At 42.1% G+C, this 20,577-nt stretch overlaps 1 protein-coding gene across 1 annotated transcript in view; it reads left to right on the top strand.

The window, feature by feature from the left end:
* Window positions 1–19,510, top strand: part of CFAP44 (cilia and flagella associated protein 44) — a 134,116-nt gene extending 114,606 nt beyond the window's left edge. The window contains exons 29-34 of the mRNA XM_056109135.1: window positions 2,598–2,728; window positions 4,571–4,687; window positions 8,069–8,270; window positions 14,041–14,201; window positions 15,284–15,418; window positions 19,339–19,510. Of these exons, the coding sequence (XP_055965110.1) occupies window positions 2,598–2,728; window positions 4,571–4,687; window positions 8,069–8,270; window positions 14,041–14,201; window positions 15,284–15,418; window positions 19,339–19,509 (917 nt within the window). The 3' untranslated portion in view covers window position 19,510. The remainder of the gene's footprint in view (window positions 1–2,597; window positions 2,729–4,570; window positions 4,688–8,068; window positions 8,271–14,040; window positions 14,202–15,283; window positions 15,419–19,338) is intronic.
* Window positions 19,511–20,577: the final 1,067 nt, after the last annotated feature.

A 20,577-nucleotide genomic window follows, 5' to 3' on the forward strand; every position in this document is an offset into this window, starting at 1 on the left:
GTCATGTGTCTTTTATGAATTGTAAACATTATTTGACAGTATCCAAAAGATCCCTCTTTGTTTTCCAACTATCTAAAAATTTAAGGAAATGGTGTTAAGCTACCTGAAGGCTTGCAAATGCTTTTTGACACCTTTGGACAATTTATTTTCTATCCCTTAGAGAAATGCCCATAAACGGCAAACTATCTGCATAGAGTTTCATTGATTCAATCATAAAGTATGCAATTGTGCAGCAAGTTCATTTTATAAAGTAATAATAGGGTTTTTTTTTTAATTGAATCACCATGAGATAGTTACAGAGCTCTCATGTTTGAATTTTGGTCATACAATGATCAAACACCCATTCCTTCACCAGTGCACATTTTCCACCACCAAATTCCCCAGTATCCCCCTCCTCCATCCCAAATCTTCCCCTGCCTGTTTGGCAGACAATTTCCACAATACTCTCCTCTCTACTTTGATTACATTCACTATGTCAACACCAACCCCACCATTATTATTTGGAATTTCCCCGCCACCACTCAAACCTTCCGAAAAGGCAATGCTAGACAATTTATTTTGTGTTGGTTGTTATGAATAGCATATGATGTCGTGTGGCCTCAAGAGTGGCCTGCACTCCTGGAATTCTAAAATTTTAATAATTAGGGTCTGGAGAGGTCTCTGAAGCATGCTGCTCAGTTCTGAGATTCTTTTGTGTGTCTCTGGATCATGACCGTTAAGGAGCTTAAATAGCTGGATACAGTTTCAGGATCCCTATGGGGCAACGGGATGAGAGGGACCGGCTCCTCTCCCATCCCGTGAAACCTGGCATTTGCTGTTACTGCTCCTATGTACCTGGGATTCTCATTGGGTTTTGGAATATGGTGGCCACTGGGATTCCTAGGGGGGGCAGATGGAGGGACAGCACCTGCTCCAGTGTGGAGTAGCCCACTGGAACTGGCCTATTGCAAAGTCCAGAGGCATCTCTGCGGTGAGCTGTTAAGTTTCGAGATTTTTTTATCTGTTGTAATTTGTTTTACAAGCACTGTTCCTTCCCCCACTGCTCAGAGGCCTTTCACAGGTCAGTATATGTGAACCACTCAGGGAGCTTGCAGTGTCAGGGATGGAACCAGGGGTTTGTACATGCAAAGCCAGCACTCCAGCCCTTAAGCCCTGTCCCTGGCCTCAACTCTCCGTTTTTTGGACAGAGTTTTATATTTTACATCTATTTCATAAGGGCAATTATTACCAGTGTCCTGGAGATACTTGGCAATTTATATTCATTGCTTTTGCCAGTAAAAAACAATGAGAAGCAGTTAGCCCAATATTCTCATTCCCTTTAGACAAGTGGTCCAATAGAGAAAAAGGATTTTTTTATCTAATCTTTTAATCCCTACAAATTTTAATCGAATTTAAAGTGTTTAATTTCAGATAAAAGTTATATCTTGTTTGCAGGTTGAAAGTAGACTATAGACCGAACATGATGGCCACTTAATAACTCTATTGCAAACCACAACACCCAAAAGAAGAGAGAGAGAGCAAAAAGGAATGCCCTGCCACAGAGGCGGGGTAGGGTGAAAGGAACAGGGAGGGGTAGAGGGGACAGGATGGGGGTGGTGGGAGGTACGCTGGGACCATTGGTGGTGGAAAATGGGCACTTGTGGAGGGATGGCTACTTGATCATTGTATGACTGAAACGCAAGCATGAAAGTTTGCAAGTCTGTAACTGCACCTCACGGTGATTCCCTAATAAAAAAAAAGTTATATCTTGCTTTGCTTTTGCAAAGCATATTTATAAAGCCTTTCATTGGGGGTTGGGAGATAGTGCAGCAATTTAAGTGTAGCATGCGCCCAACTGAGGATTGATTAACTCAACAGGATCCTCCTGAGCACCACTGGCCTAGGCCTGGAAGTCCCTGACCCCTGACACTGCATGACCATCATAATTGCTATCATAATTGCATCCTTGGTTCTTTGCATTGAACTTCCAGCCAGATTGACCAGTAATCTCCTGTGGGCTCCTTGAATCTCCTTAGCACTGCTTAGGAGCCGCTTCTCCCCCCAAAAGTAGAAGATAGTTTAGAAAACAATCATGCAGCTTGTTTCTGGCACAGGAGAAGTCTCAGCCAATTTAGTGGTAGAATAAGAACTAGGACTAAGATTCTTAAATCCCCTTGTAGAATTCTCTCATCTTTTTAATTTATTGAGTGGTGCATAAATGTGACTGGTAGTGTTATATGATGGAAATTATAGAGAAACTGTACTTGAATCCCATTCTGCCATGTTTCAGTAATGTAACCTCTCTGAGGTTCAGACCTCTCATCTATGAAATGGGAACCTAGTTTCAACCTTGAAGGTCTACCATGAAATGAAATAATTCCTGGAATGAAATAATGTATTAAAAGACCTAGCACAAAGCCTGGCCCAGAGCAGCCACTATTAATAATACTGATAATAACTTCCCTTGAACACGAGAACTCTTAAGTGTAACAGAACTTTGCTGAAGAGGATCAACAAATGAACATTGTTAATTATGAACCTCTAAAACCCACTTTTTTTGAGCATTACTGCATCCCATAACACATATTTTTTGTTTTATTTTTTGACTGCCTTCTAAGATTGTAATCCAGCTCTTTTTGAACTGGCTCTTCAACTTCGAGAGAAAAGATTGGATATTGAGGAGGCTTTAGTTGAAGAAAAGAAAACCTTGGATAACCTCAAAAAGGAATATGACACATTGTCCAAAAAAGTACGTGGTCTTCCTACCGATTTGTCATCTTGCTACCAGTGCTCATCCTCTGTGCTTTGCTACTGCTCTCATTGCAGTGACAGCAGTCAGAACGTTTCCTCAGAGGGGAAACATTTCAAGTGTTACACCGGATATTTCCTTTTGCACATACCCCTGGTGGGATCCATTGCTCTTTATGATGGTTGATTCAAGTTTCTGTAAGTATTGGGCTTCAAGGTGTTTTGATTACATTCTTCTTAAGTAAAACAAAAATGTAGATCACATTTTCCCACAATAAGTGTATATTTAGTATCGTGAACTAAATGTATATTATACTTGTGAACAACTTTAATGATCTATTTTGTATACTATTTGTATGCATTTAAACCTTGATATAAAGCATAGGGACTGATTCTGCACCCTAGTATATCACAGGGTTGATCACTTGAGGTTTGTTCACTTGTTGGAGGTAACTAACTAAACTGTTGGTATAATTAGTAATTGGTGTTTGCCACATTTGCTGGTTTTCCCTCTTAAGTGCTTTTTCCTAGGGCATCATCATTTGATTTGTTTCTAGAACAATTTTAAATAGCTTATTTATCCTCTTACAAATAGGAGGAGATTATAAGAAATACAAATAAAATATACAAATAACATAAATACAAATGAGGCACCAGGTAGATTGTACAAGGGGTAAGGTGCATACCTTGCACACTGTCATCCCTGGTTCAATCCCTAGCACCATATATAGCCCCATGAGCCCTGCAAGGGTTCACTCCTGAGTGTAGAGACAGGAATAGCCCTGGAGCACTGCCACGAGTAGCACTGTAGCACTGTCCTCCCATCGTTCATCAATTTGCTCGAGCGGGCACCAGTAATGCCTCACAACAAATTGTGAGAATTGTTGTTACTGTGTTTGGCATATTGAATACCTCACGGGGAGCTTGCCAGGCTTTGCCGTGGGGGTGAGACACTCTCGGTAGCTTGCTGGGCTCTCCGAGAGGGGCAGAGGAATCAAACCCGGGTCAACCATGTTGGCCGCGTGCAAGGCAAACGCCTTACCCACTGAGGCCTCCAAAACACAAACAAAGAGAAAAATAGGAAATGATTTGGAAAACTTTTAGGTATTTCAGGGAATGAAAAATATGCTTTAGAAATTCTGTTCTTTGTAGTTCCTTTCATTGCTTGAAGGGGGGCATTTTCCCTTTCATTTATTGAGATCCTGATGAGATTATGATAAAAAAATATATGACATATCCTGACAGTGATATTCATGCTGAGAATTGCTTTTCATGCAAAGAGAAGAGAGATGAGGCTCTGCCTCCTGAATTTTTATTCACAAAATCTTGTAACACAGGGGATATAGAACTGATGGGGAAAGTGGCATTATAGCTCATGACTTGTCTGTCACTGTCATTGTCCTCCCATTGTTCATCGATTTGCTCGAGCGGGTCCAGTAACGTCTCCATTTTGAGACTTATTGTTACTGTGTTTTGGCATATTGAATATGTCACGGGTAGCTTGCCAGGCTTTGCCGTGCGGGCGAGATACTCTCGGTAGCTTGCAGGGCTCTCTGAGAAGGGCGGAGGAATTGAACCCAGTTCGGACGGGCTGGCTGCACGCAAGGCAAATGCCCTACCGCTGTGCTATCGCCCCAACCTCCAAACAAGCTCATGACTTAGCAGGAAAAAAAAATTAGAGACATTCCTGGGTGATAACCTGGGATCAGCCATTTAATCACAGTCCAGGAAGTTGTTCCAAGCTTTCACGATTCCCATGATGCCCCAGGGATCTCCTAGCCTCGTTGAATATCTTGGGTCAATACGCTCCTAAAACCCTGCCAACATGTGGGTTTTTCCACAGGTAAAAATTGTGGGAACTAATCTGAATGCTGCAGAGGAGGCTCTGGAGGCCTATCAGAGAGAGAAGCAAAAGCAGCTGAATGAACTGCTGGTTGTGATTCCACTCAAACTCCACCAGGTGATGGATCTCTCGTGGTCACCCTACCCCGTGTGAGCAGAAGAGCCAACATATGGTGGTTTCTTGCAGAGCATTCTGCCTGGAGATTGACACCCAAACAAACATACACCCAAACATTTGCCCTGTGGCCCGTTGTCACTTTGACAACTGAATTATTTCCAACCTGTAGAGTGAGGAGCTTCTGGCTTAAGAACTTAAGACTGACTTTTCTGATTTGTTTTCATATGGGGGCTGTGCCTGGCTGTGCTCAGGAGTTACTCCCATCTCAAACACCAGAACTACTCCTGGTGGTGCTTGGTAGGGACCATATGGAATACTAAGGGATCAAACCCAGGTAAGCCATGTGCAAGGCAAGCCACCTACCCACTATACTGCCTCTCCGGCCCCAAGAACAGACTAACTTGCAGATTAAAATCTTGGCCCTTGCACACATGTCACTTTTTTTTTTATTAGTGAAACACCATGAGGTACAGTTGTAGACTTACAAGTTGCTGTGCTTGGGTTTCAGTTATACAATGATCGAGGACCCATCCCACCACCAGTGCCCATTCTCCACCCCCACCAATCCCAGTATCCCTCCCACCCCTCCCATCCCCCCATCCCACCCTGCCTCTGTGGCAGGGCACTCCCTTTTGTTCTATCTCTCCTTTTGGGTCCTGTGGTCTGCAGAAGAGACATTGGGTGGCAATCATGTTCTGTCTATAGACTGCTTTCAGCATGCATCTCCCATCCTGGGCCGATCTTCCCAGCACCCTTTATTTGGTGCTCCCTTCTCTATCTGAGCTGTCTTTGCCCCTACAGGCACACATGTCACTTTCAATACCAACTTTAAAGGTAAGGTAAAGGCCCTCCCGTTGATCGTCGATTGCTCGAGCGGGCCCAGTAACGTCTCCATTGGAGACTTTGTTGTTACTGTATCTGGCATATCGAATACTCTCGGTAGCTTGCCGGGCTCTCCGAGAGGGGCGGAGGAATCGAACTCGGGTCGGCCATGTTGGCCGCTTGTAAGGCGAATGCCCTACCCGCTGTGCTATCGCTTCAGCTTTAAATGGATATAAACTAATAATGCAAGAATCATCTTTATCCCTACTCAATGATGGATGTTAATGAAAAAAGAAAATAGTTCTTGGTTTCTTCACTCCACTTGATTTTTTTTTTAATTTTAGAGCCCGGCAAGCTACAGAGACTATCTCACCTGCGCGGCAAAGCCTGGCAAGCTACCCGTGACGTATTCAGTATGCCAAACACAGTAACAACAAGTCTCAAAATGGAGATGTTACTGGGCCCGCTCGAGAAAATTGATGAACAATGGGAGGACAGTGTTTGTTTGTTTGTTTAATTTAAAACTATTTAAGATATTTTATTTTATTCTTACTCTTTGTTTTACTTTTATTTTTTAATTTTTATAAAGTAATTCACAGTATTTGATTATATTTAATATTCAAACACCAATCCCACCACCATAACACCTTCCCACCACCAAATTTGGGTTGTTCCCATCCCAATCCCCAACCCCTGTCCTAAAGCAGAACCGAAATATTTCATTTTGTATTGTTTGTTATGAATTAACCGCTAAAAGTGATCCAAGAAAGTTTCCTTAGAGGAAAATGTGAAGATTGTTATATTTCACCCAGGGGCCACTAACCTTTCTATAAGAAGTTACTAACATGTTGTTGGAGGTTAAGCCTTGTGTGCTTATATATATTACATTTATATACATACATGTATATCTATATCTGTAAAAATATTTTTTCCTCTAAGATTGGTTGCCTTCTCTCTTAAACCCCACCAAATGTGGTGTGCTATTCTGGAATCTTAGTGGTGTGCCATGGTCACGCAGTCCAGGAGAAAGTTCACTCGTGGGTGAGGCCCATCTGAGCATGTGGAGAGCAGCCATGAGTGAGCATGGCAGCGATTGAGTTCTGGAGTTTTTCGGCTGCTTGCGCTGAGTCCCTTGAGGCAGGGAGGGGCCTCAGCCGCACCCCTCCAGGGTGTCCCAAATGAAGCAGCCTGGCGAGGGATCTGGCGGCATGGCTATGGCATGTCATTTTCCATTTGATTTTAAAATATTAAAATGAGAAATGCATACCAGTGGGGGAAAAGGCCCTTCATATACTCTCCTTTGTTAGAAAAAGGGAGAACTCTTTTTTTTTCCATTTTTTTCTTTTTATTAGTGAAACACCATGAAGTACAGTTGTAGATTTACAATTTTTTGTGCTTGGGTTTTGATTATACAATGATCAAATACCCATCCCTCCACCAGTGCCCACTTTCCACCACCATGGATAATATCCCTCCCACCCCACTGCCCCATCCCACTCTGCCTCTGTGGCAGGGCATTCCCTTTTGTTCTCTCTCTCCTTTTGGGTGTTGTGGTCTGCAAAAGAGACATTGAGTGGCAAACATGTTCAGTTCATAGTCTACTTTCGACATGCATCTCCCCTCCTGGGAGGATCCTCCAAACACCCTTTATTTGGTGCTCCTTTCTCTATCTGAGCTGCCCTTTCCTCTAGAATGCCTGGCTGGCCACTAAGCTATGGAGTAATCCTCCTGGTGCTGATCTCAGCTATTCTTGGGTATTAATCTCCTATTTTGTTACTTTATGTCCCCCAGATGAATGCAATCTTTCTATGTCTATCCCTCTCTTTCTGACTCATTTCGCTTAGCATGATACTTTCCATGTAGTACCAGTTGTATGTAAATTTCATGACTTCATATTTTCTAACAGCTACATAGAACTCCATTGTGTAGATGTACCAAAGTTTCTTCAACCAGTCATCTGTTCTTGGGCGTTCAGGTTTCTTCCAGTTTCTGGCTATTGTAAAGAGTGCTGCAATGAACAAACAAGTGCAGATGTCACTTCGACTATACATTTTTGCCTCTCTGGGATATATTCCCAGGAGTGGTATTGCTGGGTCAAATGGGAGCTCAATTTCTAATTTTTTGAGAATCGTCCATACTGTTTTCCAGAAGGGCTGAACCAGTCGACATTCCCACCAACAGTGAAGGAGTGTCCCTTTGGGAGAACTCTTTTTAAAAGTCAAACCTGAGATTATCTGAACCTAACCGCATTATATATGCTCTACTTTGCCACATATGCCTTCCCTGTACTGCTCACTGTCTCCTTATGTAGCAGATATGAGGCGTGGTTTGTGGGGAAGACCTGCTGTTTCTATGGGACTTAGTATAGCTGACTATCTGAGCACAGTCTCCCTCAGTGATGAGAAAGAAATTCCAAGGCCATGAGCTAAAAGGGCAGAAAAAGTACTTCCTGCATTCTCTCTCTCTCTCTCTCTCTCTCTCTCTCTCTCTCTCTCTCTCTCTCTCTCTCTCTCTCTCTGAATCTACGTTTACTTTGAAAATTGTCTCTTATTTTTGTAGATAGAGTATTTGACATTTGGAGAAATACCTAATGATCTTTCTGGAGCTTTGGTCTTTTCTAATTCCTCCTTGAGTCGGCTACAAGAACGAATCGTACAGCTTCATGAGGAAAATATCAAGCAGAACAAACTTAACAAGGAATTCCGGGAGAGGCGCAAATTGCTTATCCGAGAAAAGAGAGAGATGGCAAAAAATATACGACGTGAGTAGCTAATAAAACTATGGGCCATCTGCTATAGTTATTGATAAGAGGGGAAAACTCTCAGTTTATTGTTTCTAAATTTGAAAACAGTAAATAATTATAGAATCAGAATCACGAGAGAGGAAATAAGAAAATCTTCACATTTGCCTACAAACTGCCTCTCCTGCTGTCATTAAATTATAGGACTGTAAATGTGTTTATAGCTTCCTGTGCCGTATTCGATATGCCAAAAACAGTAACAATAATGGGACTTATTCCCCTGACCCTGAAAGAGCCCCCAGTATGCCAGTGGGCTATGCTAGCACGTGACAGGGACTAATGGAGTTATTACTGATGCCTGCTTGAGCAAATCAATGATCATCAGGATGACAAGTGACACGTGTGTTTACTTCTTCAATATTTCATTAACAGGCATAGATACTCCTAATTTTTAATGATTATAAATAGTATTGCTGAACCTTCTTGCGCAATTCTCCCTGTGCATGTTGGTGAGTAAATTGCTCCCCATAAATGGGACCCTGGGGTCATGGCATGGGGAGTGTATGCATTTTCAGCTTCTTTGGGCATTGCCAAGTTGCCTACCAAAGTGTTGGTCCCATTTTTCTCTCTCCCTGGAAGTGTGTTTATGTGTGTGGTTTGCATACGTGTGTGTGAGCTGTCAGGTTCCATGTTATCAACACTTAACACTATCAGACTTTAGCATTTTAGCCAGTCTGGAAGAAGTTAAATTGTCTGTCAGCTTTAGTTTTTATCCACCTTTCCTCAATTCCTGTGAGACTACATATATACATGTACACATATCCACTATTTGCCACTTATGTTTTTATCTTTTGTACCATGCCCAATGCTTTGCCCAACTTTTACTTCTAACTTCTATGTGCTATTGAATTTTGGGCATTTGGCATGGTGATAAGGCTCTTGCCTTGCACATGGCTGACTCCAGTTCAATCCCTGGAACTGAATATGGTCCCCTGAACATCTCTAGGAATGATCTCTCAGTACAAAGTCAGGAATAATCTATGAGGAAAGCATGGTGTGAAGGGCGCACACACACACACACACACGCACACACACCCAAAGTACTTCATATCACTTCTGTTTGGTGCTTGATTTTCTACTTTAGTCTATCTTTTTTGAGATACAATGTAAATTTTAATGTGGTGAATTTTTATCAATTTATGTATGCATTGTGCATATATGTGTGTGTGTGTCTTGAAAGAAAACCTTTATTGGGGCTTCAGTAGTGCAATGGGCAGAGTGCTTGCCTTGCACATGGCCAACCCAGGTTCTATTCTCAGCATTATTTATGGTCCTCTGAGCCTTGCCAGGAGTGAGCCCTGAGCACAGATCTGGTGCTGTTGGGTCACCCCTAGCAGTGCTCAGGACTTACTTCTGGTCCTGTGCATAAGGACCACTCTTGGTGGGGGACCAAACGGGGTGTCGAGGAGCAACTCCTGTTGGGCCTCATGCTAGGCAAGCACTCTACCCACAGTACCATTTGGCCCCAGGACTCCGTATTTGACAAACACTCGAGACAGAGTTTCCTCAGGGTTCAGTCTAAAATAATTCTCACTTATTTCCTATTCCTTTTGTTTCTGTGAATATGGTTTATATTTGAACATAACTACTTATCAAACCAATGAGTAAACTAGAATGAAAACAGGGGAAGAACCCTTTTTCAATTTGGGAAAACTCTCAGTGTGAGAAAATATGTGATGGAGATAGAATGTTTAAATTTTTTGAATGTTAACTGAAATAAAAATTTCAGACCACCGGGGCCCAGCCAAGGCCATGCTGGGACCACTCTCCACACACTTGGATGAGCCTCACGCATAAAAGAACTGACAGAGGAACCCAGGTGTGTAGAACCCGGGGCTGAGATCTCCAAGCCTGCACAGTTTGGGACTGGACCTGCTAGTAACTAGACAGTTACACCCACCAACTGCCGTGTAACTCCAACAACGGCCAGGATTCAGAGATCATCACATTCAGCATTCGCGGCCGCGCGACATCTTATCATCTCATTCCTAATTTGGTCAAACTGGCAGGCTACCAAATGTAACATACCCACACGGCAGAGTCTGGCAAACTCCCCGTGGTATACCCAATATGCCAAATACCAGTAACAATGATGGGTCTCATTCTCCTAACCCTGAAAAAGCCTTGAATATGGCACTTTAAAAAAAAAATCTCAGGGCTAGGATGAAGAAGACGTTACTGGCACCTGCTCGAGGCAATCGACGAACAACAGGGTGGTCGTGATCGTGATCGTGAACTGAAATAAAAAAGAAAAATGTTAACATTGCACTAACATTGTCAACAGGTTCTAGGAAACTGGGGCCAAGCAAAACAGTCTATAACAAACTAGATTGTTCGCTAAAGTTGTTCCCGTCTCTTGCCAGTGTTTCCTTTCTCAGTGTTGTAACAAAATGGCAAGGATCTGCTCTAGTTTTATGTGGTGAAAATTTATTCAGTAATTTTTTTAGCTCTTTTGCTAGGTGCAGCCTGTTTGCTGAAAGTCAGTTGTTAGTCATAATTATAAAAAAAAACCTCGTAATTCTGAAGTACAGTTAGTGAGTTTTCTTGTAACCCAGAGAGCAAAGACTCAGCAGTGAGAAGAGAGTATAGTAGTTTACTGTTGTTTCCTCTGTCCCTCATGCCAATGGAGAAAAGGAGATGGGTGGGAGGGTAAATTTTCTCCATTGTAATCAAAAGCACAGGGGCCAGGAGGAATACAGCAGTGAGGGTGCCCCTGACCTGGGTTCAATTCCTAGCACCACATGGTCCCCTAAGCATCGCTGGATGCTTTTCTGGAGACCCTGACACTGCACGATAGCCCAGGCATCCCTGGCACTGCAAGGCACAGCAGCAAAGCATTCTCATGCCCTTGCATTGAACAGCTGGTGCAGTTTGTCAGAAATAGCTGGTAGGGTCCCCAGGCCTCCTGAGCACTGTTTAGGAGGAGACATCCCTGCTAAAACAAAACCAATAAAAACACACTTCACAGGTACTGAATGTGTGGCATGTGGGCAGCAAAAGTTAGAGTGCCTTTATGTTTTCAGAAATATGACCTGCTGGTCCCAAGAGAACATATCATAACAGTGAGGAGCAACCTCTTAAATGGAGACAGTGTGGGGCCATGGGAGAGGGGTCAGGGTTCCTACTGACAATGGCCAGGCGTAGCTTTGCAAATAATCCAACCAGCCTTGATTCTCATGGCAAGTATACAGCACACTTTCAAAAAGGCACCATGCACCAAGAAGAGAATTGTATGGCGACTCATTAAATTGCACAAAATAGCAACCATGCCAATTATGCTCTTATTAATCAACCATAAAGCTTACATCTGAATGCAAAGTTTTGAACTACAATAGAGTTATATAAACTTGTTATGCTTTTGGGTCCATCCAGACTTAATTTAGGGGGACCATTTTGTTTAGAAGAAAGTTTTGTCACTTGATTACTTTTGGTGGGGATTCGGTCTACACCTTGTGGTACCCAGGGCTTACTTTTGGTTCTGAGCTCAGGGATCACTCTGGTAGGGCTTGGGCAACCCTGTGGAGAGACAGGGATAGAACCTGGGGTGGCCACATGCCAGGCAAATGCCCTGCCCACTATCTCTCTAGCCCTCAAGATTCTTGAGTTGCTCAGACCCCCACTGTTCTCCTCGGTGTTTTTTTGGCTTTTGGATTGTGTTTTCTTGGGAGGGGGGTGGAGCGGGGAAGCATTCCCGACACTCTGCACTCAGAAATCATACCTCGCAGTGCTTAAGGGATAATATTGTGCACCCAGGTTGTCCACATGCAAGCCAAGTACCCTACCTGCCATACTATTGCTCATGCCCATGTTCCAGGGTTCTTATGTTAAGGTAAGATAATAAATAGAAGTAAAAGTAAAATAGGGCCACAGAGATAATACAGCAGGTAACATACTTGCCTTGCAGGGGGCCCATCCATGTTCAATCTCTGGCATTATATGTGACCCCCCTCAGGAGTGGACTCTGAGCTCAGAGTCATAAATAAGCACATCTGGGTGTGGCTCTAATCCTTCCACTTCCCCCAAAGAGTCGAAATGTAAAATACATTGTATGTTAGATGGAGATAGTTACTAAGAGGAAATAAAGCGTTTAAGGGAGTTGAGAAGAGATTGTCCTACTGACACCTTTTGGAGGCTTGCTGAGACCTGTTTTATAAGGGTTAGAAGATAAGGACTGACTTTGGTTATTTCTTCAGAATTGACTATATTGGAGGGAGTTTTCCCATCAGCTTCCCAACTTGTCAGAAAATTGGCTATTTGGGAAAAGAATTTCAGACAAAGGGGACTGAGAAGAGAGTGAGCCAAGAATGTATAAAGAGCAAAAAGTGAAATCTGCCCAAGGAAACCAGAGCTTTATCCAATATACCAGAATACCTTTTTGGGCAAGCATAGTTGATTTTTTTTCTTTTTGGGTCATACCTGGCAATGCTCCGGGGTTACTCCTGACTCTGCACTCAGGAATTACTCCTGGTGGTGCTCAGGGGACCATATGGGATGCCAGGGATTGAACCCTGGTCAGCCACATGCAAGGAAAATGCCCTACCTGCTGTACTTTCGCTCTGGCCCGAAGCATGGTTGAAAATGTCAAGTTGAAATGATCTTTACTCAAGGGATCAGAGGGGGAGAGCTTTATCCAGAGACCTTTCTTTGCAGATATCCCAAAAGTGTATTTGGCAATGCCTCAAAGAATTGGTACATGAGGTATTTTCTTGCTTGTCCTGGAGTCCACCATTCTCAACCCACACTACCTAAAAATGTGCTCCCTGTTATCTTTTCTCTCTTGATATTCTATATACATGATGGTTACTTTGAGGACATGAGTCCTTCATCTTCGAAACTGCCTTCTTGTTGTCCGATAAAAATCTTTCTTGACCATCAGTATATCTCTCAATGGATTACTCCCTGAGTGGCACTGGAATAGGAAACCTTCAGGGCATGCCTCGTGTTCAGTGAGGAGAGAGATGGGGTGAATGTAAGAGAAATAAATAGGGAAGAGCCAGGCAGGGAAGACCATACAGGCCCTGTAAACCATTGCAACTTTATTTGGGCGTAATGTGGGACCTGTGTAACATGTCTGCTCTGTGTTTTTTGTTTAGTTTTGCTCTTGGACCACACTTGGCAAGTTCTCTGCATTCAGGGATCACTCCTGGTGAACTCAGGGGACCATACAGGGTGTCCGGGATTCTGTTAGTACCATCAGATATCGTAGAGATCAGTGATAGCGCTGTCCTCCCATTGTTCATCATTTTGCTCGAGCGGGCGCCAGTAACGTCTCACAACAAATTGTGAGACTTGTTACTGTTTTTGGCATATCGAATACGTCACGGGTAACTTGCCAGGCTTTGCCGTGCGGGTGAGATACTCTTGGTAGCTTGCTGGGCTCTCCAAGAGGGGCGGAGGAATCGAACTCGGGTAGGCCAGTGATAATTAAGAATAAAAACTGAGTGTCAAGAATCCAGCTGGGGTCTGCAAATACTCTACAGAAGAGCAGAACAGAGTATAAACCACCTGGAAGTGATGAGTGTTTTATGCAAAAGTTAGATATAGATGTTTAGGTCTATATAGGAAGAATCATTTTCAGTGAGAAGAGTAATTGGCTAACAGTCACAGCAGAAATCTTGTAAGTAAAATCTTGTACCACCCCCTTGAAAAAAATGTTAGGAGTTTTATTGTCACTGGTATTACTTCAAGGAAATGGGCGTCTTTTCACAACCTGACACTGACTGTCTTTTAGAAATGGAAGAAACAGTGCGTAATCTAATGATCAGCAAGTTTGGTCGTGTGATAAACCTAGAAGCCCTTCAGACACTCTCTGTGAATACAACACTTGAAGAACTAAAGATCAAAAAACTTCGAAAGGAGCTCTCAAATGCAAAGGAATTGAGGCAGTGGGAGGTAGGGATGAGAAAGCATGTAATCAACTTGGTTGAATTTGCATGAAGGTATGAAATTCAGTAGAGCTGGGGGAAAGTGCTGGCAAGGTATTAGGTCCCTCAGGATTTTAAACCTGTCTGAGCTTTCTTAGCATTTACTTAGTTGGAAAGACTTGTCTGTCTTGAGGTGAAAACATCAGCCGTGGGTGTGAAGATGGTGGTAGAGTATAAGTGCTTTGTATTAGTAGTAGAATGTTTGTCTACATCTTGAATGAACTAGCTCATCATTCATTTGTTCAATGAATGATTATATATATATATATATATATAAAAGCTTTACAAAGGTTCTATATGCCTATAGTATTTCTCGTTTTATCAGTTAGCACTACAAATCTCTTCTACTTTCCAATCTTGTCTTACCATTGCACTTTTAAAAATATCAATTATTTGAGTGTCCATAATAAGGGGGCCTTGTCCAAATCAGTGAATGCTGGAAATATATGTAACCCTAATTTGTTGGAGGAATGAGATGACAAAAGAAGAGCAATGGCCTATTAGATGAATGACTGAATACTTTGAGGATTCTGGGCAAAGATTAGGGGAAAAGCTGAAATATATGGAATGTTTCAGCATATGTTACCATTTCCCATTTCAGGTAATAAATACTAGCATTCAGGATGCATACAAGTTACATTCCTCCACAATAGGGTGGTAACATATGCTTATCTTATTTTTACTAGCTTTTATCCTTGAGCACACTGAGTTTTCTTAACCTTTAGTCATACGTTACTCAGTTTAGTTCTGAGTTTATTTCTATGTGTGTTTTTCCATGTGCATGGCATTTTATTGATGGCTTAAGTCAAATCTGAACATTCCATTCTCTTTGCTTTCCTATTGACTTAATTCATTTTCAGTGAGAAGAGTAGTTGGCTAACAGTCACAGCAGAAATCTTGTAAGTATAATCTTGTACCACCTCCTTGAAAAAAATATTAGGAGTTTTATTCTCACTGGTATTACTTTAAGGAAATGGGCATTTTTTCACAACCTGACACTGACTATCTTTTAGAAATAGAACTTAATTCAATTTTGCATCTTTCTGGTAGGAAAAGATTGCTCAAGTGCGAACTGAAGTGATGCTGAAGACACAGGAACACACCAAAAAGCTTCATCAGATGATTGATTTATGTGTTGAGAAGAAGGAGCTTGATTCTCGACTGAATACACTACAGAACCAGCAGGTATGTTCCTTCTCTTTGGTCCATTTTTAAGAATTGCAGAAACACTATAAATTCAGGTACTTCAGATAGCTATTCACAAGGCTGTTAAGAGCTGGAATTGAAACAGACCTTGATTTGGAGTCCTTCATGGCCCATCTGGGTTGCCAAAGACACTGGGTTGGTATGAGCCACATTACAGCTAGCCTAAGGGACTAGTTTCTGTATGTGTCTTGGGTCTAATTTAGTGATGGAGAGGTAAAAGGTAATATTTCTTGGGCATATATAGTGATTCTAATATAACTCCTGCATTTGGTGCCAAATATCCACTGTTTATTTCATTTGGCCTGAAGTGGACATCTTAAATTGTGAGATCTCATATTACTTTAATAAAACACTTGTTTCTTTTGATGGTTTTCAACGTTTCTATAATATTCACTTGGTATAACATTGTAAAATAGTACACAAATTATGGTAGAAAATATGTTTAATAGAGGTTCACCATTCCAAGCTACGCTTTTGTGAACACATATCTGGCAGTGGGAAGTGGATGTATCAGAGTAATTTTCATATTTTGAACCACAACTTCTTAAACTGTGAGGCAAAATCTACAATTATTGAATTATTAAATGTGGGGGTTGCAAAAATTTTGGCAATAGCAAAAGTTTCTGAACACAGGATGACCAAAAATTAATTCAAAATCAAGCACCTAATGAATCTGAGGTGTTTGTTGCAATGTTCACTCATGTTATATTTCTTAAGCAAAAAAGGGTCTTGAGTGGAAAAATTTTAAGAAGTCCTGCTTTAAATGATGTCATAATCAGACAATAGTGTCTGTAAGCTCCTTAGAAATGTCTGAACCAATGACTCTCAAACTGAGGCACCGCACTAGTTTTCTCAAAGAAAGGCATCAGCATCACCTGGAGAATAGATTAGATTAGAAATGCAGAATTTCATGGGCTATACTCAAGGTCTACTGAATCAGTTCTGAGAAAAGGGAACCCAGCAGGCCTCACTAGCCTCTGAAGGAGGTTTATTCTGTTGAATGGTAGGAAACCACTGGTTTAAACAAAAGTTCAAAAGAAACAGCAAGAGAATTTGGGAGATTGATAATTAAAGTTATGAGGAGGACTATATAGAGGAAGACTTTTATCCACTAAAAAATATTTGAAGGATGAAGGCACAGTGTTTGATATTTTAGAGAATAAATCAGTAAACCTTTGTTGATTTGATTCGTTTTGTTACTTCATCTGAAGTCAAGATACATTTGAGAGTTGGACGTAGGATATTGGCTGAATAGGAGAGTAAATGAATGTGTCTCATCACACAAAATTATCTTTGATATAAACACTTCTTTCCAAAAACCAGAGGAGTCACTTGCTCAGGTTCCCAACGCTCATGCACAGGGAACTGTTCTTTAAACCCGGGACTGCCTGTCTCCAAAGCCAGCTCCACTGCAATGATTCTTACACCAGTCTACATGTGAGTTGGAATATCACTGTCCTTCCGTTGTTCATCGATTTGCTTAAGTGGGCCCAGTAACGTCTCCATTGGAGACTTTGTTGTTACTGTGTTTGGCATATCGAATACATCACGGGTAGCTTGCCAGGCTCTGCCGTGCGGGCGAGATACTCTCGGTAGCTTGCCGGGCTCTCCGAGAGGGGCGGAGGAATCGAACTCAGGTCGGCCATGTGGGCTGCGTGCAAAGCAAACGCCCTACCACTATGCTATCGCTCCAGCCCAGGACTGGAGGGTGCAAGGCAAACGCCCTACCGCTGTGATATCGCTCCAGGACTGCCTGTCTCCAAAGCCAGCTCCACTGCAATGATTCTTACACCAGTCTACATGTGAGTTGGGATATAGATAAGAAAAAAACACATGTGAAGAATTTGCAAAGTAAGAATGATCCAAATTTGATTAGTTATTGTGCGAAGTAGGGAAAAATTAAAGTGACTTCAAAGTGACAAGCTGGCGTGAGTAGGCACGAATTGGTACATTTAGCTATTGATAATCAAAACCCCAGGAAGAGCAGTTTGTTCAAAAAAGTGTCTTTGTACTCACTTTGAAGCCTGGAGGGCATGACTGAGTTTGATGACTCTTTGATTCTCAGCGAGTTTTGAGGTGCCCTACAGGTCACTCAGTGCCTGCTGTTGCTCTACGTCAGTGATCTTCCACTGCTGACCCATGGGTATACAAAACCTGAAAACCATTGCTTTGTCACAGGAAGTATAGCTGCCAGTCCAGGGTCTGTATGTAGATAGGGGCCAGTCTGTAGGTATAAAATGATTGAGGGACGTGGCTCTTGATGTTCCATCCACGACAGCCTCTATGGTCCCTCGTTAAGCAAAAGCTTCTGGCTTATGTCTCTCGTTAAAGCAAAAGCTTCCTGCATACATCTACTTGGCCACCCCTAGTTGGAAGCAAAACTGGGTAAGGCTAGTGCTTAGTCTTCACAGTCTCTCAGATCAAGATGGGCAAGAGAGCAGAGGCAGAAGGCTTAGATGGTGACTATTACTACTGTATCTACCATCTAAAGCAAGGGGAATAATTGGGCAAATGGACATAGGTCCCAGTAATGTAATCCTAACCCTGCTCCAGACACTGTGACTTGGTCCAGTTGAAGAATCTCTAAGTCAGTCTGTGTTGGTAAAACTGGAAAAGCATCTAGTTCAGAGTTGCTGTGTAAGTTAAAATATAGGTCATTCAAAGCACCTGGATGAATGGCGACCAGAACACTGTTCTATTCCTTCCTTAAACATTAATCCCAGGTGCTGAGAACACAGTCGGACAGCTCTCGGGCAGGTCTTGGGTCAAGAGACATAAGTATCTAACAAGATGTAACTATTAAATAAGCATTTAAGTCAAACAGTATGAAACTGCCTCTTATTTAGGGTAAGGTGGTCAAAGCGACATTGCAAAAGGTTCAGTCTGATAATTAGTGATGTAACAATACTTTCTGACAGCACATTAAGCATAAAAGCAGGTTGATGAGGTAAAGAAAGTGATGTGAGAAGTTGACTCCTATGTGTGATATGATAAGTGATATGAGGAGTTGACAGGGAAAGATGTTAAGGAAGGTTGTAAAAGATAAAAAAAAAATTAGGAAATTTCTCTTTTGGGGAAACAAAATATGGACTCAGTGAAAAAAAGAATATACCTTATATTTTGTGATTCCAATAGTCAGTCCTTCACGATATGATTAGCTGATGGTTGGTGTTTTTCCTCATCTCTAGGGGATTTTATCCTTTTTTCCCCCCATATGATTTTTTTATTAACTCAAAGTGACATATTTCTAATAATGGGTTTTTAGTTTAGTAATTAAAAACCACTTAAAATAAGAAGCAGGGGCTGTAGAGATTGAGGACACACAGGCCCTCCTGATATAGCTGTAAGAAGTATTTATGTTCCATAAAAAGTAACAAAATAGGAGACTAACACCCAAGAATAACCGAGATAAGTACCAGGAGGTTTACTCCATGGCTTGGAGGCCAGCCGCACATGCTAGGGGAAAAGGCAGCTTAGATAGAGAAGGGAGCACCAAATAAAGGGTGTTGGGAGGATCCTCCCAGAATGGGAGATGCATGCTGAGAGTAGACTATAGGCTGAACACGATTGCCACTCAATGCCTCTTTTGCAAACCACAGCACCCAAAAGGAAAGAGAGAACAAAAGGGAATGCCCTGCCACAGAGGCAGGGTGGGATTGGGGGGAGGGTGGGGCTGGGAGGGATACTGGGATCAGTGGTGGTGGAGAATGGGCACTGGTGGAGGGATGGGTATTCGATCATTGTATAACTGAAACCCAAGCACAAAAATTTGTAGTTTACAACTGTACCTCATGGTGTTTCACTAATAGAAATTAAAAAAATAATAATGTTGCTTTAAAAAAAAAGTGTTTATGTTCCAACTGATGCCTAAAGCATAGCGAGATGTTTTCTCTCAACAGGGCAACGCCTTCCAGGGGCTTCGGAAAGCAGACGTTGTAGCAAGAGAAAAGACCAAACTGTTGATCAAGTTCCAGGCACAAAGGATTTCGGCCTTAAAGAAAGAGATCGCTCAGTTACGTAGGAAAGGCGGCCTCATCCTTCCACCAATTCACGCTCCACCACAGAAGTAGAGGTAGCCATTGGCACTTCGACATTCTTTTCCTTTTCAAATCCAGCCATTTTCAAATCTAACATCCAAGTCAGCAAAGTTTTGCCTCTCACTAAATACCTAAAACCAGTAGGGTCAGGTAGTTTTAATTTTTCTGTTTGGCTATCTGAGCACTGACCAAAAAACCTAATACCTGTCAGTCATTGACTTGAACTATTTTAGATCTGGAACCAAATGGACTCAATACTAAATATTAGAAGGTTGCATCTCAAAAGTGCAAGAAAGAACATATAATGCATCCCATTTTTGGTAAACTTGCTTCGGGTTATCTGCAGTTCTCGGTCCCTTGGCCAGGGGAAAACCACCATTCAGCAATCCACGAGAAAACTTCCCTTTTTCCTGGGAAAGCCAACTTTGATGTTATTATGTATTCGGAGAACACAAGAAAAAAGACAATGTTTCCAATAAAATGTTAGAATAAGAAGTGCACTTTAGAATTTTGACATTAGACTTCAGGAAACACGGGCAAATAAAACTCCAAAGGAGCAGAAAGCAAGAAAGAACCTTCTTTCTGAATCAACCAGCTTTAGCAAATGCCTCTGCTCTGAGCGGAACCAGCAAAATGAGTTATGGAAAATGATCTATTCAAGAGGCTTTCCTCTGAAAGTTTGACACTATATTTCACATTCCCACAGTTCCCTGAGTCCTATTCAATTTTCTTTCGTGTTTCATTTGGTGCATTTGCTATTTTGGGTCCAGGCCAATAATGTAGTAGACTTCCATTACACAGAGACAGTGCTAGCACCACTAGACACACACACCACTTCTGCTCGTGCCTAACCCTGAAATCTCCTTGGAGCACGCATCTGATCCGGGAGTGAGCAGTCTCTGGAAATCAGAGCTCTACCCAACCGCGCAGGATCTCAACGAACAGAGCACTTTCAATCCAGCCCGCTGCAGATCCGGAGGAAGGAGACAGTTTCCTCTGAGGGCCGAAACCTCTCATCGTTAAGGCTCTTACTGGATGGGAGTGGGGGATGGGACCAATTTTCATATTACTTATGTGGTATTTATCAAAATCACTTCCAGA

The sequence above is a fragment of the Sorex fumeus genome, unplaced genomic scaffold (genome assembly GCF_029834395.1).
Source record: "Sorex fumeus unplaced genomic scaffold, SorFum_2.1 ptg000265l, whole genome shotgun sequence".
Lineage (NCBI taxonomy): Eukaryota > Metazoa > Chordata > Mammalia > Eulipotyphla > Soricidae > Sorex > Sorex fumeus.